Genomic DNA, 25,254 nt, shown 5'->3' on the forward strand with positions numbered 1-25,254 from the left:
CTAGTACAGTCACCACTGATGTTCATCACTGATGGAGAAGGCGCGAGGGCAAGAGACATAATTCTTGAATCCCAGGACTCGGGCATAGTCCCGGAGCTGGGAAGAGGCCCCCCAACTGGTGGAAAAGAAATTCCTATGCTAACTATAAACTTTAACTACTAACTATTAAGCTAAGATATATAACTATTTACAAACATTTTCTTTCTTCACTGGTTAAAGAACAGAATGAAAGAGGACACCATTCCGACTCAGGCCATGTTGTGGTAAGAAGGAACTGGAGAGGCGTCAATCCTTACTGCCTCTTATACCCTTGCTCTGATGCATTTCCAGATTTGGGCTCATGGTGCACATTTGTACCCATGTGTGGAATACATATAGGGACCAGCCCTTGAAGAATACAAACTTGCAAGCTTTATGTCCCCTTTCAAAAGTGTACAGCACCGCATGACCAACATGCTTCATGACAATACATAGCTCCATCATTCCAATTTGAGCCAGAAATATATTCTTCTATTCCAACAACACATCATAGTGTGAGAAAACTTAGAGAATTCTGACAAACTTACCGCCACATAGCCTGAGGATTATATTCCTTTTGAAAGATTTACAACAGGGGTCGGCAACCTTTCAGAAGTGGTGTGCCGAGTCTTCATTTATTCACTCTAATTTAAGGTTTCGCGTGCCAGTAATACATTTTAATGTTTTTAGAAGGTCTCCTTCTATAAGTCTATAATATATAACTAAACTATTGTTGTATGTAAAGCAAATAAGGTTTTTAAAATGTTTAAGAAGCTTCATTTAAAATTAAATTAAAATGCAGAGCCCCCCGGACTGGTGGCCAGGACCCTGGGAGTATGAGTGCCACTGAAAATCAGCTTGTGTGCCGCCTTCAGCATGAGTGTCATAGGTTGCCTACCCCTGATTTACAACATATTTCATTAGCAATATATAAAATCAGCAGTTTACATCAACAGAATATTTCTTTCAAAGAACCAAGTAAGAGGCCACAGTTAAAGTTGGATAAGGGCGGTAAGTCAGCTGGGGTAATAGTGAGTGATGGAGATCTCTGCAGTAACAGAGGAGTAGAGAGATCCCTTAACTATTTATTTCAGACTTCCTAACATATGGCATTGTTGAATTTTATATTTTATTTCGAGAAGAGGGTAGGAAAAGAGGTAAGTTGTTAGTTTCAATTATAGATTCTTTTTAACTAAATATTTTGTTACAGAATATCCTTGTTTCAAGGCCCACGAGTGGGGGAACAATTCTGTAATAGAACTAATGATACCTACCACTCGTAGACATTAGCAAGTCCATGGGCACTAGGAAGAGAACTTATGGGGATAAGTACTAGAAACAGATTCATCCATCTGTATGCTCACAGGCTTAGAGAGTTTCTAAAAATTGGTCCTTACCTGAAAGCAGGTCTACTCTGTTCCTCTACCTGCAGAACTGATTCTCAAGTCCAGAAAACCTTATTGCTAGTTTCTTAAGTGGCTTACACCTATGGGATAACCAGGAATCACTCTGATAGGGTGGAGTTACAGAAGGAGTCATGGGCATTTAGTCTGAGGGAAGAGCTATTACCGAGTAGTTTAACTTTTAGGGGGAACACATTTAAAGTGTTATGCTTCATAGAGCACATTAGGAGATGACAATACCATAACAGAGATCCAAAATTTATCAGCTGTACTTTAAAACTGTTCCTATCATGAAACCATCACAGAACATATTACATAGTTTTGTGAATCCAACAGTCTGATTGTTTTAGAAGTCTCAGACTACATGAATCCAGGAAGAATTGAAGGCACCTTGTTCCAAAAGCAGAAAGTCTTTTAAGGTTAGGGCTGATGTCATTAGCAGGATATTGTATTGGGGATCTCATATCAGAATTGCTAGCATGATACCATATTGCCTGTACGTAAATAAATTAATATTCAAATTCTGCCTATCCCACCTTCTGAATATAAGAACTATGTTTAAAAATAAAATGGGCACAGGTGATGATAAAAGGCAATGTCTGAAGACAGCTGACAATTGCAGAGGTGTGCAAATGGCAATGAGTATATGGCAAGCCTTCAGCGTGAGATGGGATTTAAAGAAAGAGGAGGCAATAAATGTGAAAACCAGACTACTCAGAAAGCTGTAACTACTGAAAAACATAAACAGATGAAGTCCTTTAAAGTTTTAACTTATATCGGATTTTTCCCCTAATTTGATACAGATATAGCAATATTATTAGACTAATGTGCAGCTGTTGAAAACTATAACTACGCTGAGTGAAAAAAATCCATCACATATTTACTGTGATTCAACCACCACTGGAAACATTCCCCTCTTGTAGCACTGTAAGATAGAGTGGGAACTGGGAGTCCTTGACCTTCTAGGTAATTAAGGGAATAAAGATATATTCTTGTTTTATTAGAGATACAGAGATACACTGAACTATTTGAATAGCTGAAGAATTTGCCTGTATTTGCCTGTTCCTAAGTAATGCGGATAGTTTAGCACTCTCTTGGGGGCAACACATCGTAATGAATATCTGCTATTCATATTTAATGCAATCTACCAAAGAGTGCTTTTGGGAGGACTTTTTGTGTCAATACAATGATTAACAAGTGAACTGGAAAAGTAAATGAATGCCTACAAGGGGTGGAGCTGGGGAAACTATGTTGTAACACACTAAAAATACTGCATTCTATTGTATTAGTTTAATGATGTCAGTCAGTCCATATCTATTCCCCCACCCTCCCCCCCCAAAAAAAGAATTTGAGCTGGAGCCCAGGTTGTAAATAGCCAGCAATAATGTAAGAGAAAACCTTCCTAATAGAACATAATGTTTTAAAACAACAATCTGCCTCGCCTGAGTATCTCAAAAGTGCTATTTCAAAACCACAGTATTACTATATTTAGTAGCTAGATAAGGGTTCATATAGCATTGTCAGAGTGGATTCTATTCCCTGTCTCTCCCACATTCTTGAACGATTTTATTTTCCAGACATCTACACATGTCCAAAAGACGTATACAGAACAGAATAGATGGAACATTCTATTTTAAGATTACACTTTTAAAACTGCATACACTAGAAAGTATGGAAATGTGTAGTTAAATTACCTTAACTCTATTGTTGCCACCCCATAGACTCTCCATGTAAAATGGTTATGATTATCTAATAAGTGGATCAGTTACTCACCTTATTGACTTTCTGTCAAAGTCCTTTATTATGATATGTTCACATCTCTCAATCCGTCCCTATACATTCCTGGGACAAATAAAGGCAGGATCCTTGGGATCCAAGTCTTATGGTCAGGGGCTTGAGGACCAGATTGGAGCAGTAAGTCACAGGGAGAATAACAGGTGGATCATCATATGATTGTTAATAGCTAACTGCTCTGTGGGCTGCTTCATCAGGGGGATGACAAGAGGCCATCTCAGGAGAAAGTGGACCATCCCAAGTGAGGGGATTTTTTTTTTACGTGGACTCCATTTGTTTGTGCCTCTAGCCCTCATTTAGAGTTAATCCAGGCCGTTTTTTCTGTGTGGAGGTATTTAAAACTCAATTAAAAATCCTGTAAGGTGCACGACTATTTCGTAACATAGTTTAGTGGTATTTGTATTCAGACTGCATTGTGAAGATGTTGCTATTTATGTTGCCAGTCCACTAAATATTATATTAAAAGAGAATTTACCCTTTTAATTCTGGTACATATATGTATTGGCAACAACTGATCTCTTTGGCTTTTATGTAGTTTTCTGATAATATAAAAATAGAAACTTATTTTAAAAAATGTGAGTTCTAATTCAGACCGCAACAGAAAAAGGCAGCGTCGTGTTCGGATGGGGCCTTGAGAGGGCAGTCATCCAAGTATGGAAAAATGATAATTCTTTGTTTCCTCAGATAGGCGATGACTACCATGAGGACCTTGGAGAACACCCGAGGCACTGGAGATAGTCCAAAGGGCAGTACTTTATACTGGCAGTAGCCTGTGCCCACAACAAATCGGAGGAATCATCTGTGTGCAGGATGAATGGAAATATGAAAGTACGCACCAGTTCCCCTGTTCCATTGCTGGGATAATAGTGGAGAGGGTAACCATCTTGAAGCATTGCAGTTTAACAAATTTGTTTAGGTTGTGAAGGTCCATGATGGGACGCCAGCCGCCGGACTTTTTCTGAATCAGTAAATAGTGGGAGTAGAAGCACTGTCCCCTGTGGAGGGAAGGGACTTGTTCTATGACTCCCAATTGCAGAAGATGTTTTATTTCCTCCCCAGAGAATGGAATCATGAAAGAGGTCCCCGAAAAGGGATGGGGAGGTGGAAGTGGCAGGATAGATAGGAAGGGGATGGAGTATCCTTCCCTGATTATCTCTAGGACCTATTTGTCCGAGGTGATGAGACTCCCAAGATGATAGGAATGGAGCCAGTCGGTCATCAAACAGATGGAATATCAAAGATGGTGGGCATGCCTGGAAAAGAGGGGTGCTTCTCAGGGCCTCGACCGCACCATCAAACTTGTTTCTTTGGTGGTGATATGTGAGAGGAGTGGACTGTTTACATTTATTAGGAGGCCTTCGTTGTCGGCGCTGGATGTCATAGTGCCGTCGAGGAGTGTATTGTTGTGTATTGAATTGTAAGGGGACTTGGTACTTCCCCAAGCATCCCTTTGGTGCCAGCGTGTGTATCCTGAGGAAACTCAGGGAATCTTTAAGGGAGTGCAGAGAATTATCAGTGAGCTCCAAGAAAAGTTTCTGGCCTTCAAACAGTAAGTCATCTACTGTGGTTTGTACCTCCTTAGGAAAACCCAAGAATGCAGCCACGATGCATGCCTCTTGACCACAGCAGTTGCAATGGATCGAGCAGCAGTGTCTGTGGAGTCTAGTGAGACTTTTAGGGCTGTACAGGCTAGGAGGTGTCCTTCCAATATGAAGGCTTGGAATTGCTCCTTCTTGGTCTCCAGTAGATCATGACAGAGTTCCTCCAATTTGGAGTAGTTTACATAGTTATACTTTGCCATGAGGGCTACATAGTTTGAAATCTTAAATTGTAGTGTGGCTGATGAATATGCCTTGCATCCAAATAGGTCCAGATGTTTCCAATCTCTGTCTGGTTTATTAGAATAGGACTGGAACTGATGGTTTCTCTCTTGCACCGCATTGACCACTAGAGAATTTGGGGTACGGGGCAGACATGGGCTGGGGCCTGCTCTTAGCCCCCCATCCCCGAGCAGGTGGAGGATCCGCAGCTCCTGCTTCTGGTTTCACCAGGGATGGGGCCTCAGGCAGAAGAGGGGGGCCAGGGTGCGGTCACGGAGGGGCCGGGGTCATAGAGGGGGCAAGGCTTCCCTATTTTTGGGATGACTCCACTGCCACTGGCATGGAAAGAGTCTGGGCCTGCGCCTGATGCCAGTCAAAGCAACTTCTCCATAAGGAGAAGTTTCAATCTAATATCCCAGTGCTTTCTGACCCTGGGTGTCAGGCCGAGGCAGTGGGAACACTTTTGTGGAACGTGTCCCTCTCCCAGAGAGCAGATACACTGCATGTGGCCATCCCTTACCAGGAAGGTGGCTCCACAAGAAATGACCCTCTTAAACCCGCCCCGCTCAGAACCGCGTGGTAAGGGGGCGGTACTGCGAGCTCCGGGCTGAGTGGAGGAATCAGGATGGGTCGAGGATTCTGAGGGGGAGCAAGTGGGGCAATTTGCCCTGGGCCCCGCAGGGGCCCCCACGAGAATATAGTATTGCAATTTTTTTTATGGAAGGGGCCCCTGAAATTGCTTTGCCCCAGGCCCCCTGAATCCTCTGGGCGGCCCTGCATTTCGTTCTCAGTTCCTGTGGAAGAGGAAAGGAGAAGAAGAAGAAAATACTAACTACTGGGGAAAAATAAACCTTCCGCATCTCAGCACAAACCTAGTTTTGAGAAAACTTCTTTACAAGGTATCACTGGTTCTCAGCATCAGCTAGTGCTAAAAGGCACTAAAGCTCATTAAAAGGGTTGGACAAATATTTTCCATCAAAACTTTTTTTGGTTCAAAAACTAGGGGTTTTTAAAAAGCAGAAAAAAATCACGGACAATGTCTGCTTTCCTTCAAAATTTGTTGTGTTTTTTTTTAATTGAAAAGCTGAAATTAGTCAGCCAAAACCTGAATATGGCTTGGGGTTTCAGAAGTGTGCGGCCAAATATTTGCTGCTTGCTGTGTTTGATTGTTTAAAGAAACAATAAAAAAATTCTGCTTAAAAAAAATCCAAAACTTTTGAACCACCTCAGCTTGTGACCAAACGCCTGAGCCCATCCAGTCAGAGATTTTTCCAGGTTTCTGATACTCTGCTGGCTTCCTTGACTCATATCTGTCTCCATAACTTTGGGTTCATTTAGGTTAGAACATAAGAACAGTCATACTGGGTCAAACCAAAGGTCCATCCAGCCCAGTATCCTGTCTACCGACAATGGCCAATGCCAAGTGCCCCAGAAGGAGTGAACCTAACAGGTAATGGTCAAGTGATCTCTCTCCTGCCATCCATCTCCACTCTCTGACAAACAGAGGCTAGGGACACCATTCCTTACCCATCCTGGCTAATAGACATTAATGGACTTAACTTCCATGCATTTATCTGTTTCCTAGAGACTGGCTCCATGGGGTCCTTCACAAACTGGAGACGGTTACTGTGGGTTTGTCTTTAGTATAGCTTATGTACATACTCCACAAACTGAGCATTTGAGCTTGGTCCAGAATCTGGGATGAGCCTATGTTGTCAAAACTGAAATGCTCAAAATAGCACATGCATGTGAATGGACACAGGGTGCTAAAATTAAATTAACCCAGGGGTTCTCAAACTGGGGGTCGGGACCCCTCAGGGGGTCATGAGGTTATTACTGGGGGTCGCGAGCTGTCAGCCTCCACCTCAAACCCTGCTTTGCCTCCAGCATTTATAATAGTGTTAAATATATTAAAAAGTGTTTTCAATTTATAAGGGGGGGTCGCACTCAGAGGTTTGCTATGTGAAAGGGGTCACCAGGATGGAAGTTTGAGAACCACTGAATTAACCCCTCTGGAGCCTCAGGGAATGTAGGGAATGGGGGTCTCCCTTCATAGGGTTGGGAAGGATATTGCTCGTTTCATGTGATCCCTCCCCCAGTGCCTAATTTTAAATGAAGCTACCCTCCCCTGACATGTATCGCCCTATGGCACTGAAATTAAATATAGACTATAACTTGGCATGAGAAAAGTGAAAGGGATGGTAGCCCTAACAGAAAAGCTAACAGCTTCGCTCTTCTGCAAGCCTCAAACTGCTGAATGAGCTTCAGGGTAGGGAAGGCTGTGCCTCCCAAACAGCCTGGCCCTGCCCCCTATCCGACCCCCACCCACTTCCTGCCCCCCGATTGCTCCCCCCCTCAGAATCCTTGACCCATCCTGATTCCTCCACTCAGCCCGGAGCTCGCAGTACCGCCCCCTTACCACGCGGTTCTGAGCAGGGCAGAACTCAGGCCCTGCCGGAGCCAGGCTGCCGCTGTTCAGGGACAGCCCTGGATACGCTGAGGCTCCGGGAGAGGGGCGGAGACAGGGTCGGGTCGGGCTGGGGCAGGAGCTTCAGCCGTTCTCCTGGGGAACCCTGCGGAGCCCGGGGCCTGGGGCTAATTGCCCCACTTGCCCCCCCCCCGGGCGGCCCTGACGAAATGACCCACTGAAGTTCGAAATACCATTACGAAACCAACCATCCTGTAACTATTTCAGTTAATTTTTTTAAAGTAGAAAAGGTTTGTGGTTCATCATTATGAATGCTATTGCATGAGCGTGCACACTGAGTACTCCCAAATGGGACTACTGAAAATCTCTGCTTTGTGCTGCCCAGGGTTAGTACAGCACTAGGTGAATCAATCATGCTTATAAAAGTAATTTTCTTCTTAACCACAGTCTCTCTTTTATTCATTCAATGTTAACATACAGTTCACCTATGTGTAAAGGTAATATTTTTTCTGTTACTGACCTTTTTAGCATTGTGACCAACCTTATAATTATAAAGTATTTTTCACTATGTATCTCAGTCTAAAAACAGAAGTCAAGTCAGAGGTGAAGGAGTCAACGCCATTATCAACATCAGTGAAATTAATTCACTATAACACAGTTCTCTTACTGTAGGCCACTTATGCCCATAAAATTAATCTGTCTGAAAGCCTTTTGTCTCTTTAATAGGAGAAGGGGCTGATGATGAGGCCTCTTATTTCTATGACATGTCAGTTTCAACTGTAGATACAAGATGGCTGAATTTACAAGTACTTGGTATAACGGAAAAAGTCTGAAGTCAAGACAGAACAGAAAATAGTACAGTAAAATAATATGAAGTCTTTCAACTTAAACTGTACCAACTTTGATAGCTCTGAACAAAAGCTGATTAATTACATTGTTTTAAAAAAACTAAAAGGGACCAGAGGTCTTTATTCCTGACAGAGTTCCTATTATCTACAATAGAATATTGAACTCATGCAGTTGAAAGATAAATAGCACTGAGGATACAGTCACATATAGTGCAGGGCTTCAGGCAGATACTGGGCAAGTTTCCCCATATATAGCTTCTCACTACAGAACTGTATTCCCCCAGTGTCCAGTTCTGGCTCTCATTTTAACAGAAAGACTGCTGACCATGCTAAACTGTACCAAACTGTGTGGTAGTTCTGTGAAGTGGAAAAATTAGTTAGGATAGGCCACTCTGACTACTTTCAAAAATCTGAATCCAGTCCTCTTGAGATATAAAGTCAATGCACTAGGTTCCTGTCTCGGGGCTCCTGAATGATTTATAAATAACTTACCAGAACTCTAAAGGCCTAAATTCAAAAGAGGCTGCCACTTCTGTAAGACCGGAAAGCAAAATAAGTGAGAAATATCAACCAAAAAGGCCAGCTGTCTTGCAGGGATCTCTTCCCCTAAGAAATTTTTGTCCCATTGAGCCTCCTCAACATTTCACAGAGAGGCCATAATTTTCATACACGGGTACCTCTAGTGCTAGGCTCTGAAGTGACCAGATTTTTATGGTCAGTGAAGTCAATGAGAACTGTTGGTGCTCAGCAACTCTAAAGAATCAGGTTAATTTTACTTGTGTATGTAAATATGGATAAAAGTGTCTGACTTAAGGCAAGCACCTTTGAAAATACTGAAAATTGGAGCATCAGACCATGACAGTGGAGACTTAAAGAGACATTCCCATATTTTCAAAACTGGCCATTTGTTTTGAGTGCCTAAATATACATTCAGCTTGATTTTTTGAAATGCTGAGAAGTCACAACTCCTACTGATTTGATTTCAATACTATCTTAATGTAATAAGAACATGATTGTGCATATACTGTCCTATATATTTTGGATATTTACCAATACATGTCTTTAAAAAGGTGCTGTGAACTAATCATCTATTTGGTCCATGTGACAGAAGAACTTTCTTGCAATATCAGAGCAAAAACTCAGTTCAGTATTCTGATCACTTCTAAAGGGACTGTGAAATCAAATGCTTAAAATGTTTTCTAACTTGTAACTGTTTCTTCTTTACATCCTATAAAAGAAATCGTGTAGTGCAATAAAACAGAAGAAACTAAGAGTCTGACCTTGGAAACAATATGCCTGCATGTGGTCTCACTAAGTCTACACGCATGGGGAAATCACGTCCCTCTTGAAGTTAATAGCAAAACTCACATTTATTTGAGTAAGGAGAGGAGCATTCACAGCAAGGTCCTTTAACAAACATCTGTACAATAAATGTGAGCTGTGAAATGAAACAGAATACTCCCCCAATATCCCACCGAGCATGCATTGCTTTTTCTCACGTAGGGCCTAACTCTGCACTGTTACACCACTGAAAATATAAAGTAACTCACTTTCCTTAAATGGTGTTACACTGGGTTTACACTAGTGTAACTAAGAATATCACTTGGACCAATGGCCCTTCCTTTCAATGCATTTGAAAGAAAGTCCTAGCAAGAAACATGGCAGTGTTCATTAAAAAGCACTGAACAACTCACTTTGGCTAGTACACTTAGTAATTTTGAACTCCAGCATTTTAAAAAGGATATACCAGACAACAGAGCACCATATCACTGCATATGTGTTTCAGATGCATACATGGGGGTTCTATGTGCAGCTACAGAATCGGGACCTTAGTATGGCAAGCAACAGGGAAGCAAAACAAAAAAGTACTATTAATTATGTACTAACATAGGCAATAGCTATTTGCTAATGAGAGATGAAAATATTTTTCTGTGTAATTTGTTAAAAACACATGTATGGTCTGACCTATGGTGGTATGATAAGGTATCACCACAGCTACTAACAAATAACAACGTAAGATTTCCTAATGTCTAGCAGGTTTTATCATGATTTTCATAGTGGAATATTTCATACTATTGCATGTTCATTATCTTTTTTTAAAAAAGGCAAAGAAAAATAAAAATCATATTTCAAAATAAATTTGTTTTTAAAGAAAGGGCAAATGAACAGCTGTATTTACCTTACAATAATCAACGTGTTCATTCTTCAATAAACGAAATTACAGTAAAGCCTCAGAGTTATGAACATCAGAGTTACGAACTGACCAGTCAACCGCATATCTCATTTGGAACTGGAAGTACACAATCAGGGAGCAGAAGAAACAAAAAAAAGGAAAAAAGTACAGTACTGTAAAGTAAACTAGTAAAAAAAAATAAAGGGAAAGCAGCATTTTACTTCTGCATAGTAAAGTTTCAAAGCTATATTAAGTCAATGTTCAGCTGTAAATTTTTGAAAGAACCACCATAACGTTTTGTTCAGAGTTATGAACAACCTCCATTCCTGAGATATTCGTAACTCTGAGGTTCTACTGTTGTAAATAACAGCCATAAGAATCAATAACTGGGCACTTACTTGCAGGTGATGGGGTGCTGCATCCACTTGTTGGTGGGTTACCCTGGAGTCCATGAAGGGAAGGAAGTGAAAGTCCACCAATGACTGGAGGAAAAAGTAATGGATATGGGGTTGTTGGATAGTGATTCATATGTCCATTCACTGTTGGTACTGGACACGTGTGGCTGCTGGTTGTCATGTTAATACCTCAAAGGCTATGAGGTGTACAAATACTTTGTTGCATTACTCCAGGCCAGGTAATGTATATCTCAACTTGTGAATGGAAGAAGCTGACAAACCTGCAGGTACTGCTTGAGCTGGATTGTGTGAGGATGAGAAGATAATTCACTAGATAACAATCCTTTATTTCATTGTTGCTTTCTACTGTTTTTTCCAGTACATTCTTGCTGTGCAGATTGAGAATAGAAAATCTTCTTTTCCTAATCTGTGCATGTGGTGTGCAGTTCAGATGCTTATTTAAATAACTTTTTTTCTGGAAAGATAGCTTCACTCTACAGATGCATGCTGATTTATTCTGGAGGGGAAAAAATAAAATATATTGGTATATTGTGCATAAAAGCTGAACATCTTTCTGTTCTGTGCTTACTTTGTAAAGAGAAGTATTTACCAGTGTCCCATAACATGGGCCCGACAATCCCTGGGATGAAATCCCGAACCAATTAATTTCAATGGGCCAAGATTTCAGCACTGAATGTTTTATTGCTAATCAGACACAACTTCTGTTTTAAAAACCACCAAATTCTGAACTTTGATCAACTAAATTAGCTGAAATCCTGATGGGGAGGGAAAAATCAAGTAAAGATTAAAGATACAATATATCAACACAAGTCAAATCCTAGAAATATATTTGGGGTGTATTTTTTAAAGTGTGTTTAGCAAGTACAGATCATGCATTTTCAGTCCTGAGGACTCATCCCCATAACAGATACAGAATGAGTGGCTGCAGTGCAAACTCCCCACTCTACTTCACTAGAATGCCTCAGTTCTGGCCCAGAAGAACCACCTCTGTGGTTCATTGTTGATAGCCCATTCAATCCTTGACTTCTTGTCTTAGGGTACTGTCTATACTGGAAACGTATTAACTAACCCAAAGACAGTGTAAACAAGCCCTTAGACTGCCAACAAATTTATCTATTAGTGTAAATAATTATAGTGTTTTATATAATGCACTTTACTTGGGGCTTCCCTTGAAGAACACTCAGAAGCTTCAGCTATTTCAGGCTGGTATAATGGTAAACTACACTTGTGCTCTTCTGTGGACATCTCTTCTGCTTTCAGGTGCAAGGGAAGGTGGTGGTTTCAATTTTAAAAGCTATATCAATGGGGACTTAGCTTCCTCCCTCCGTGCCTCATCAAAATAACTGAGATGCTCCTCTTTGTGCTAGTCTCTAGATTCAAAGTCTTGAACTGGAGGAGGAGCATTTTTGGTGGTGTCCTAAACAGTGAAATTTGCTCCCTCTGAATGTCTAATTTATCTCATTAGATTTCAGGGTATGATGTATGGGTCATCTTTTCCGCCAATCATTTGCTTGGCCTTTGCCAAGTCTTAACAGATTTTGAAATTTAGTCACAGGTTGCTATTATTGCTGACTGTGAACACTACTAGTTGATGTTTGTTTTTATCTGATGTCATGGCGTTGGGTGCGTAATAATTTTATGGAGTCTATGCTGAACTCTTGTCACTAGGAGTTATAGCAATCAGAATGAGTACAGTTCATTTTCATTTGCTTAATGATGGACCAAAGCCCCAAGTCCAAATATATCCATGACCTTAAAAAAGACCAAAATGTGAACCATTAACCACAACACTGGATTCTTAAGAGGGCAAAAGCATGAGAAGTCAGCAAATGCACTAGGGCTGGCTCCTCAAGTTCTCCCACAAAAGGAGTCAGTAGGCTCCCCCAACGTGTCTGACTGGGGTAAAGGGAGGAAGAGCCACATGGCAATTTTAGCCTTTCCCATCAGCAAATAGTCAGTAGGCATCCCTGACATTTCCTGCTTTCATGAAGTGCAGTCCTCAGATGTATAAAGGCTTCAATGCAGAAGGGTGTCAGCCCAGAAACCTTTAGCAGCTGCAGAGAATGAATAATACGATTTCCCTCCTATAGAGTGCTTTTCATCCACACATCACCAAGCGATTTACAATGGAGGGTGAGTAACATTACCTCCTTTTTAGATATGGGGAAACTAAACCACAGAAGTGAAGTGACTTGCTCGTGACAGAACAGATCAGTGGCAGAGGTGGGAAAATGGTGACAACACAGCTTTTAAGGGTAGTTGCTGCTAGTCAGTCCATGGGTTGTCATTAAGAATTAAAATGAGAAATAAAAATGAAATTCATGTGTTTACTTGCCTGGCAAGTCATACAGAAGTGGAATATTTCTACTATATGTGGACTAGCAGGAAAGGCTACTAGTGATGCACATTTTGACACAGCAATTTGTGCTGAGCACAGCATGTTTAAGGGTAACTAATGTAGTTGAAAGTACTCAATAACTGCGTAACATATGTGTGAATAGCGTTAACACAGATTATATGCATGTGGAGGAGAATGTATGATTGGTATATTGCACTAAACAAACAGATTTGGTGGAAGGCAGAAAGAGCGCTGCTCATGTTGCTTTTGAGGACCATCTTCCAGGAGATCAGTGAAATAATACTGGTCTTGGAGGAAACGACTCATAGTCAAAATAATGGGTCACAATGGCATCTAGATAAAACTGAAAGTCAAGAGATGGGGGAAGTTAGATATTAAAGAATCTCACAATGAAGGGACAAAAATAAAATCTCACTGAATTTCCAGGAGCAATTTGGCGAGAGTATGGGCGGATCCCATACACCAGCAACTTCCTAAAACCCAGGTGCTTACAAGTTGGGGAGGTACATAGAACAAGTTCACCCTGAAGTCAAGGGTCTTGGACCAGGGATAAATGAGGCCCTTTGTCGTTATTTAGTCAATGATTTTTAGATCAAGGTCACCTATTTTTACATGAGGCCTCCAGAAATAAAATACAGCTTATAAAACTATCAGATACTTTCAACTATATTTCTGTTAGCTCAATCATGCAGAGCTCAGCACACATTATCAAAATGTGCACAGCAGTGGCCTTTGCTAATATTTCAGACAGAGCAGAAATACGACTGTGTGATGAGCTAAGCAGGCAACATATTACACACATGATTTTTACTACCTTTCTTTTATCTTCAATTCACTTATTATAAAGTACCCACTAGCAAGTTTTTAAACTTATCATGTAGAAGTGCAAATGCAGGAGAAAAAAAAAGTAGAATTTCAGATTACATTTTGGCTTTTTTGGCTTTAATGTCTAAAATGAAAAATTGCAGCATATTACTCCATAAAGGTGGACTAGATACTTTGATTTCCATTTAAAAAAAAATACAAGGACCAGTTCTTCCAACACTTATCCATACAACTAGCCTTATGGGAGGCTAGTTTCAGATGGAAGTAAATGAATTAGTGTTGAAATATTCAAACATTAGTTCAAGACACTAACGTTTAAACCTCAGCTACATTGCTCTCTCCGGAATTACTAAAGAGAGACATACCTGTATAGTTGAATGTTGGCTTATTTTTTATGAAAAATAACTACTTTTTGTAGAAAAATAAAAATTAGAAATGAAAATAACATCATCTAGTCATTTTCCAAACAATGCTGGAATACTTTCTATAATACATTTTCTAGTGACTTGAAAATGCATCAGCATTTTCATAACATTTTTAATGTGCATGTCCATGCAAATATTATAGCTCCAAACTATGGATTATCACATAATCATAAACACTGACAGTCTATACATAAGCCGTTATCATATACAAATTACACACTCCTGGAACATTAAATCTTTTCCTGGCTTTCGAAAAACTCACTGCTATTCATTAGATTTTAGTCTTCAGGGAAGAAAATCTCCTGCAGAACAGGCAGGATTTTAAGCTTCATTCACTGTCTTGTTCTTTATATATGTGCAGACAGGCAACATGGTATACTAAGGAAAATGGCGGTGTTCGAAAACTGGGTCTCCACAGGCAATTAGCACTCACATGAAGTATGAGTGGGTCAACACTTATAAGATACCCAAAAGATTGTAGAGGAAATTATTAGAAAGGATTGCAAGTATCATTGGATTCATATCGAGACCTTACTACTGTGGTATCTGAGTCTGGCATTAGACATCAGTCTTAGGTGTGGAGGAAGAAGGCTCCAGGAGCCAGTGGTGTTTACAGTTCCACAGTGACATTCTCTTTTTCTCAGCTAAGGCTGAACCAAAGTTTTCTAGGACAGTAAAGGCAGCACTACCTTCACCAGCTGCAAGGAGAGGTGCTCCATCTCACTGCCCATTTGCTGTTATTAAAACGAACAAACACTCACTACCAAAGGAATACTACCTGCATGGGCAGCATGCTATTAGTGACCATAGTGCTTGACTGCAACCCTCCCTCATGCAGGCGGGCCCATTGGCTTCAATCCTATGCACAATGGGTGAGATTTTCAAAAATGTCCAAGTCACTTAGGAGCTTCTGAAAATCCACTCAATAAATAAAATCAACTTCCATGAGACTATTATCACAAATGGAAGTTCAGCAGCCTAAGGGTTGCACAATAGAACCCCTTCGTAGGAAGAGCGAGGACAAAGGGGATCGTATGGAAGGCCTTTTCAAACGTTAAAAGGTGTCCAAACTGAGACCAACCAGTGACTCTTCTTTGACAGAGCATATATTTCCTTTTTTGCATTCTATAGATCTTTTATTGGCTTGACTACAGTGATACAGCAGAAGGCCACAGAAGTATGAAGAAAGGAGGTTAGAATAAATACAAAGCATAAAAGCATATTTACCAGTTATAGTTAAGATACAAAGTGTACCTATCTCTTTTCCATTTCTTCTTGCATTTTATATAATTGAACGATAGTTTTAATTTACTGCTTTCTTATACACAAAAACATCTGTGACTTGGAGGGAGGGAGTGGGCCTGTTTTTCATACTGTTTTGTCGTTATTTTAATTTTATATACATTTTGTATAAGATCAGTCTTGGAAAGCAACTTTGTTTTCTGAGCATCTGCTGATTCTGAGTTTATTAATTTACTTTACTCCCATTTGCTTCCATTTATTTTACTATCATTTGATGCTACTGACTTTGATGAAGCTGCTTTCACTTAAACAAGATCTGAATTCAGTTCACGAAACCCTTTCATAGCCATGCACAACTGTGTGCGCCATTGACTTGGCATACATATCAATGGCAGGAAGAGATCTTGGTGAGGGAGCCAGGGCAGGAGGCCCGGTCGACAGCAAGCGGTCAGCGGAGGAGACTGTGCTCCGTCCTCCCATCTGCCATGCTGGGATCCAGCACCAGGCCAGCATTCTTCGTTCATCTGCCATTCTCCAATCTCCACAGCAAGACAGCCAACATATACAGAGTCACAACATCAGGGCCTTTGTTCTCCTTTACTGTTTCCCCTTTTCCCAAAAACAACATTATCAAAAGTGGTTTCTACTATGGACTCTAAAAACAGCATTGTGGGATTCTACCTTACCCATAGATCTCACTGAAATTCTCAGGTATAAGGGCCCCATTACGGTAGTAGATAAACACGTCAATGTCTTTAATCTATTTGTCCTCTCAACACCCCTGTGAGGTAGAGGAGTGCTACTGCTCCTATTTTAGACAGGGAGCTGAGACACAGTCTCTCTCAAAGTCCCAGATTTTTAAAGGTATTTAGGCACTGCTGTGCTCAGTGTTGCAATGCCTATGTGCCCAAATCCCTTTTAAAAAGGAGACAGGCTCCTAAAGCAGTTAGGCATTGCACTGCTGAAGACAGCAATGCCTAAGTGCCTCTGATCTCACAGGAAGCCTGTGATAGAGCAGGAAATGGAACTTGAGTCTCCTAAATCCCAGGCTAGCACCCTAACAACTAGGCCACCCTTCCTTTCTGAGGGGAGAGTCTGGCTCTTCTTTGCTGGGGCTGATCTGTATGCTCCATAGAGAGGCAAACCCCTCCTTACTCAACAGAGCAAATCAGGAGGAATTTCACAAGAAAAACCTTTCAGTAATTTCTTCCCACTTATCCCAGGGGAGGGTGTTGATCATGCCCTTAGCTATTAGGCAGCTTAAGACAAATTTAAATGCTGTTTTCAAAATAAATCAAGATCTGATAGGTTAAACAAACCACGGTATATCTAATGTATAAAGAGTTTGTAGTTTATGCTGAAATCCTTGGTTATGCATATGCTTTCTATTATGCTAGCTGATAGTATCACACTAAATAGAATTGAATAATTCAACAGATTTACCAGGAGTCAACTGTAAATCAGTCAGATATAGTAACATGATTTTCATGCCGCCTTTATAACTATTTAAAACATGTAGATGGAAACTTCATTTTTCAAAAAGGTGTTTAGTTTTCCATAGATCATATTTGAGTGTGAGATGTTGCATTTTGTTTCCTTACCTATATAAAGAGACTTAATTAAACAATAAACTAGTTACAATGGCAGAAGTAAAAAAGCCTTCAGAGTGTTATGTTTCCTTTATTAGCATAGTGATGTGAAACTAAACAGAAGAAGCAATCTAATAACAAACATTCCTTTGAGAACTGTTCAGGGAGCAAAAGGACATCCACTTATTGTTCAGCCCATCCCATTGGTCCATATATGGCAATAAAGGTACAATAGAAGGAAACAGGAAACAGCCTGGCACATCTACATTATCTTATTAGAGGCTAATGGATATCTCAGAGGAACATGCATCTGATTCTGAATAGTCTGTACCAATCTCCTAAGCAATTATTCTTAATTAGTGGATTCTGTTTATAGATGGAACTTAGTGTACCCTTCTGTATCAAAGAGAGGCAGACATCTGGAGGAAGATATGGTTTTCTTAAAGGGAAAGTGCTACAGTTATGTTTTTATTTTGGCAAATAAGAGCTCTTTCAGGCATAACATCTTCTACTGTGTTATTAATCAAAAAACCATGATGGTGAAAAAAAAGACCATGCTGTTAATCTCAAACTATGAAAGTAAACATAGGAAGCTAATAGTTGGATAAGCAAATAAACAACTGAGCCCTAAACTTTTCAACCAATAGCCAAAAATCTTAATATAGCAGATTATGTCACAAGAACAACATCTGCATTTTGTATCTGCCAAGTCTTCAGCCAAAAACAGTAAACTACTGCATATGACCAGATGTATTAATATAAAGGAAGGTGTATGAAACAGGCCTTTCAGGCCAATTTATTGAAAAGCAGATCTTCAGTTCATATAGTCCAAATAACCAAAATTATCAAATACTTGAAGCTAAAGATTCAGGATAAATTGTGAAAAAGATACAATAAATTGCAGAAACAAAAATTAGAGAATACATATTGTCTAGCATTGAGACCTTTCCCCTTCCCCTATCTCTGAGTTTGTAAGGCTGTCACCTTATGAGACAAATTTTTTCTTGACAAATTGTTAATGCTTGCTATGTTATTTCTTTTGCCTGAGAGCAATTATTAACATAATTAATGGAACTGGTAGTTAATGCACAAAAGTTGCTGGGGAGTGCATTGAAAAACTTTCTAATGTTTTGCTAAGCACTTAAGCTTCATATGCCTTGTGTCTCAACCACACCCTGATACACTCCAGGAAAATTGCATATCTAAATTTGAAAGGGGAAAAAAAGAGTGAGAGACACAACAGCACCCATTTATTTACATACTATACAACAGTGCCCTGCTGGGCCAACTATTGATTTTAATAGAAATGAGAGTCCGGGCTGGAAAGCAGCAGCTGCAAGTATATAGCCTCCCAAAGCATTATAATCTATTTCAAAGGGGTAACCTTTGTTCCAGCCAGCCTTTATTGGTAAGACACAACATTCAGAAATGCACTCTCCTTACACTGAAGGGTTGAAAGGCACAATGCCTATTTCCTCAGAGTTGCTCAGAAAAGCTTGATCTGTACAATGTTAGCAAATAAATAAGTGACAGATAATTGGCGAAAAAAAGACATGGGGGGGTGATGTAGTCAGAGTTGCTGTTGTTCTGCAGAGATGCTACAGAATATCATTTGTCATTCTATCTTAGCTATATTTAAGAACCTCACACCACATTATACTATTCATGTCTCTCTCACTTCCCCTTGCTCTTTTTTGGAGGGGTGTTTGGGTTGGATTTTTAAGCTATCTGCATTCCGTATTTCTTTCATTACTCAGCAGTTGTCAAAGCTATACTGAGGAGAAAGATAAACGGCTAGATCAGGTGATGAGGTTAACAATTTACTGTGTATGTCCCGAGAAGACAAATATGGTAGAACTGGCTCATGTTTATGGGATAAGAAGTTGAATTTCCTGTGCAGCAACTTTTCAATCACTCTGCCAGAGAATCTGCTGCAGTTTCTGCACAGAATATAAGGGGCTATGGAGACTTTTTGTCCTGGTACATAGGACACACGATTTCTTCCCCAAACGTACTTCCCACATCCAAAATTCCCATTAAGATGAACAGTTCTAGTAGAGAAGAGAGGAGTCAACACTTTGGTAAGGGGGCTTCCTGTATCCTGAATTTAGCTGGCACTAAATTAATTTCTCCAAGAATCTTTTAACGTTAATTTCTTAATATTTAAAGGTACATTATTATTTAAAATATTTCACTTGCAGCAACATTTCTATTCTTTGGCTGCTGACTCTGCTGGAGTCAATTCATAGTGAGGAGGTCGCAGAAAACAGGACTGACGTAAGTGTTAATGGCTTGTATAGGTTTAAAAGAGCAAAGGTCCAGCCCAGTATTTAAAGCCATCATTTTTCTCCCATTGAACATGAACCCTAATGTTTTCCCATACTCCAGTTTGGAGGACAAAGTGTACTTTCTCTTCTCAGTTGTAATTGAGTTGCTTCATTATTTAACCAGTAGAGGGCTACATAATTGATGCTGCCATCAAAACTAGCTTTTCATGAAGACTAAGCTGGACACACCTAATCAGGAGTTCTCACCTTCCCAAACCAAGGTGCCACACAAAATGTTAAAAGACCAGTCATCTTGACTCTATATGCTTTAATTTGCCCTACACCGTTTATTTTAATACCTTTCTGAAGTATACAAGTAACTGGTTTGCCATAATTCCCAAAATGTCACAAACATCACATATTTATGATTGACCTAATTGTTGTCACATCAGATGATATTTTTGATGGTGGTAGCATAGGTGGTGAGCAGGTATCTTGATCTCACAGAAGTTCTTTCTCCCATTTGTTTTCCTTATCTGCTACGTACTTAACTAATGCCTGCTCCAAGTGCTGCTTAAACAAGTTCATTATTACTTGTACTTTCACATTATCTTATTCTGGTTTCAGACTGTCTTTAATTTTGTGTAATTTCTACTTAAAGACTTGGGTATTACTTCTGAGGCAAAACTGTTAATAATGTTTATCTAACAGAAACCTGAAACAAGCTTAGAAAGCTTAGGCGTGGGCCTAAGCTTTGAAGTTCTGATCCAGCTCCAGATCTGGCTTTACCAAAGCTGAGGGGAGTGGGAGTGTGTTGAATCCAGGATTTTAAGTTGGCCGATTAAAAAGACAGTAGCTAACTAGCTGCAAAATTGGATTATCAAAGTTCAGGAGTATTTGGATTTAGGTCACAAGCTTGGTGCTTTCATGAAGGCACCGAGGACAACGAGGGTGACAATTGGGAAGAGAGGAGTGGGCTGGGATAACTGATTTAGGAATCTATCATGACCATATGCTAATGTTCAAGCCATGAATCTCAACCATATGACCAGAAGTAGCTCTATGCTCCTAATATCTGGGAAGTATGGAAAATGTGCTAACAAGGAATATTGAACACAGCTGCTTTGGCTTATCTCTTTCCTTAAATGTATTATATTCAGTAATACCCTGCTGAAAGGTAGTATAATTCTTCTGAGTCATTAAAGGCTCCTTAACCATCCTGTATTGAAATGCCGACATTTCCATCTCCTGTTTTAGGCTCCAGAGCCTTCATTCATAATGAGTTGTAAGTTTTAGTGTATTCTGAGTAAGAATCCCATAGGGTAAGCATGATATGCCACTGAGCTGGTGGAAATTATGAACATTTATTTTGAAACTTATGTTTTCTGTGACTTCTTGTCAAAGTAACCATAAGGTAGCAACAGTAGGCAAGAGCACAGGCAATAACTAGGAGGGGACAAAACCATGCAATGGCTTGTAGGACAAAAATAGCAATTTTATTGTCAATATTGTGCTTAACAGGGAGCCAATAAAGCAACTGCGAAATGCAAATAATATGCTGAGATAACATAGCACATGTAAGCACCTTGGGAGTAGTGTTCTGAATCATCTGCAAATGCTGCAAAACCTTATTGGTCAGGTCATAAGGACAGAGTTACAACCATCAATTCTGGAAGCCACAAAAGCAGCAGCAGCTTTGCCATATCATGATGCACTAAGAAGGGCTATCTCCTTGGAAAAGTTCTGAGATATAGGTTATATTATAAATAACATTTTCAAAAGCACCTATGTGGTTTAGGAGCCTAAATCACATTTTTAAAAGTGACATAAGCACTTAAGAGCCCAAGTCTCATTAAAACCAATGAGATTTAGATGGTTTTGAAAATGGTATGGGACTAAGGAGTCAATTCTAACCAGATTAAACAGAGCACACAACAGGGCAGGACTAAACTTGTTAATACATCATTGAATGTCACTAGCTAGAGTGTACCTACAATTCTTAATACTAACAGAGTTCTGTACATAGAAAATAAAGCATTTTCATATTTGTATTATAAACAATAGTAACTGAGGCAAGAGCCAGAGCTATGCAAAATATTCCCCCTATGAGAATTCCCCCCATTATGCCTATGAGACCATAACCTACATTCAAGGTTTGAGTCTTAATATTCCTGACCCAGTTCCCTCAGTCCCTCCATACAGCTGCCTCTCTGAATACCCACTCAGCCACACTCAGTGGATTTAAAGGAAACCTGGGGCCTGCTCCCCTCAATGGGGTTCACTGCCTCTCACAACCCAGAGAGTATTTGGGATGGGGAAGGATAAACTCTGGTTCAACTGGAGAAGGGAAGTAATACTGCTGCCAATCAGTTCAATACAAAATGTCCTAGCATTCTCTGGCATGTGTGTGTGTGCTAGGAACAATTTATTATTATTGCAGTAGCACGTTGGGGAGTCAGTCATGGATTAAGGCCCCTGGCACTGTACAAACACAGAACAACCCTTTTCAAAGGATGATGGGGTATTGCTTTTAACATTGACAGCAGACCCATGGGTTCCCTAATGACCCTCCTCAGGATAATATATGCACCTATGTTCCAACTCAGTAAATAGCCAGCAACTGCAGCCAGGCTATTTCTATGGCTTTGCCGTACTAGGATCTACTGGCCACACCAGGTGATTCCCCACCCTCCCCCACCAAAAAACTGCTGGGAGGACAGCACCCCAGTACCCATGAAGAATTCAGTAACTCAGACAGAGGTTATAGGTCTATTACAGGAGTGGGTGGGCGAGGTTCTGTGGCCTGCTATGTGCAGGAAATCAAACTAGATGATCATGATGGTCCCTTCTGGCCTTAAAGTCTATGAATATAAGATATGGTAGAGGGCTGCCTTGCCCCAGGATGGAGGGGGGAAGTTTGAGGGGCTGGATAAAGGTAAGCAATGAAGTCCTGAGAAGCGTTGGGGGAACTTGGACAAAGAGATAATACTGGCTGTGTATCACAAGATCATCAGATGTCCCCATTGGAGGTTTTGATTTCACTTTAAATCTCTAAGTGGGCCTGTAAAGTTAGGCTCACTCAACCTTTGTATTCCAAATTGCACAATTCAGTTTGCAAGCCCTCAAGTAATCAAATCATGTGGATTTGCACATCTCTAACAATCACCAAAAGGAACCTTGCCCCCTTATCACTGCATCAAGTATACTGCAGGATGGGCAAGCTCATCTCACGGCACAGGCTGCTCACTCACACTTTCTCAGTTGATCAGAAAGAGAGATGAACTGGAAATGCATGGAGCCAATCAAACATCCAAATATTGACCTACGTGATCCAAAACAATTTGAATATGGATTGAGCAGAGGTAGCCCAACCAAAGTGTGCTGGAAAGAAATAGGATTGTCTGGTACATGAGTATACCTCTCAACCTGCCAATTGCAAGTATGGAATACAGTCTGTGACAAAGACTCAAAATGAGGACACAAATAATTATTCATGAAGGAATTTTAAAATGTTACAGAAGTCTGTTCTTTAGTGTATGTGTCTCCTACCTTGCAGTAACCTCTTCAAGAGGACCTGTCAATGTAGCTCTCATGACCTGCAGTCCCATCCCCACTCCTTTGGGGTCCATCTCTGCTGGGGTTCTGAATTAGCGAGGAAATTGAGAAGCAGCTGGGGTTACTTAGCACTGTATATCCTCAGATGGAGGGGCACAAGGACATGTGGGCAGAGGCATGACTGCTAAAGACTCCAGTCTCTCACACATAAGGCACATGTGCACCATGAGTTCCACATGGACAAAGACCCGAAGAATGGCCTCAGTGTCATGATTTTTTATTTTTGATCAAATCATTTTTAAAAATGAGAGAACACCAATGTTGTGTGGAAAACTGTGTGGAACGTCAGGACAAAAATAAGTAATTCCTCTCAAAATAAGTAATATTTGAGGGCTATGTTCATGAGAAAAGTAATAACATTCTGCAAGTTTCCTCGAAGGGTAGAGACCTGACACTAAGGTCATGTCTACACTTATCTCCGGAGTGATCGATCCAGTGGGGGTCGATTTATCGCATCTAGTGAAGATACAATAAATCGACCGCCGAGCGCTCTCCTGTTGACTCCGGTACTCCACCGGAGCGAGAAGCGTAGGCGGAGTTGAAGGAGGAGCAGCAGCAGTAGACCTACCGCAGTGAAGACACTGTGGTAAGTAGCTCTAAGTACGTCAACTTCAGCTACGCTATTTTCGTAGCTGAAATTGCGTAACTTAGACTGACTTAGCTCACACACCTGCTCCCCCTGCAGTGTAGACCAGGTCTAATATTATGAGAAATTTCTTTCCCTAAGGAGCCTTTTGTGATTCTCATCTATACTGACTTCTGCCTCATTAAAATAATTTTTTTCCTAATGAAGATATGTTTTAGTTAAAACATGTTAACTAACTGTGACATTATTGACATGAACTGTGACCATATAGATCATTGTGGCAACCAAGGTCTTATAGTTGCACCAAATCTTGTACAAAGGAGGTCAAGGTGTCTATGGAAAGGTAGTAATTTGCTGGTTATGATTATGCTGTCTGTGTGTATCATTTTTGCATTTGAAGTTATGAATATTGGCTCTGTACTTGTATCTCAATGTATTTGATTCTAAATAGCATCAGTGAAGCATTTGGTCAGCTTCTTGAGAAAGGACTATTCTGAATAAGTGCCTAATCAAGAAACACTTATCTGACAATGGATTTTGGGAGACGCCAGTCCAAATCTGAGCTGGGAACACTCAAACTAACATGTAAACAATGGCACTGGCCTGCAAAAAGCTGAATCATTCATGGACCTGTGACTTGCCCAGGTGGCTACAAACTCCATCTTGTTGCTGTGATTTTGTACAGAAGAATACAGGGGTTTCCACCCACAAGAGAGAATATAAAAGGCCCTTGAAGCCTCTTCATTTTGTCTTCAGCTGGCTCAAGAGATGGCCTCTTCACCCCTAACAGATGCCTGAAAGAAACTGGGACAAAGGACTGTAACTACTGGGGTGTGAGTGGTTGCTGGACCCAGGCTATAAACCACAACGTTGATCTTAAAAGGATTGGGCCCAGACTAGGAAGGAGTCTAGTCTGTGAAAGAAGCTTACTGGAACATCTCTGAGGCTGAGATTTACCTATATTCAGTTTCCTGCTGTATTAGGCTTAGACTTGCGTGTTTTGTTTTATTTTGCCTGGTAACTTACTTTGTTCTGTCTGTTATTACTTGGAACCACTTAAATCCTACTTTTTATATTGAATAGAATCACTTTTGCTGATTAATTAACCTAGAGTAAGTAATTAATACCTGGGGGAGCAAACAGCAGTGCATATCTCTCTATCAGTGTTATAGAAGCGGACTATTAAGTCTGCAGCTTTGGGGGAGTGGGTCAGAACCTGGATCTGCGTTGCAGCAGATTAGCATATCTGGCTCAACAAGACAGGGTTCTGGAGGCCCAAACTGGCAGAGAAAACAGGCTCAGCGGTAGTCTGAGCACATCAGGTAACAGTCCCAAGGAGGTCTCTGTGACTGAACCTGTCACACTAACATAATGTATCTTTAACATGTTAGGTGATTAACGTAAACTGGTGATTAAGGTAAACCTTTGTGTGTCCTCCTACCCCAC

General features: G+C 40.5%; 1 protein-coding gene across 6 annotated transcripts in view; it reads right to left on the minus strand.

The window, feature by feature from the left end:
• The window catches only part of RARB (retinoic acid receptor beta), a 499,718-nt gene that overhangs the window by 279,193 nt on the left and 195,271 nt on the right, over nt 1-25,254 (minus strand). For all 6 annotated transcript variants that reach the window (XM_045003219.1, XM_045003215.1, XM_045003220.1 and 3 more), the window contains one exon: nt 10,883-11,396. In XM_045003219.1, coding sequence (XP_044859154.1) covers nt 10,883-11,060 — 178 coding nt within the window. In that variant the 5' untranslated portion in view covers nt 11,061-11,396. The remainder of the gene's footprint in view (nt 1-10,882; nt 11,397-25,254) is intronic.

Source organism: Mauremys mutica, chromosome 2 (assembly GCF_020497125.1).
Source record: "Mauremys mutica isolate MM-2020 ecotype Southern chromosome 2, ASM2049712v1, whole genome shotgun sequence".
Taxonomy (NCBI): Eukaryota; Metazoa; Chordata; order Testudines; family Geoemydidae; genus Mauremys; species Mauremys mutica.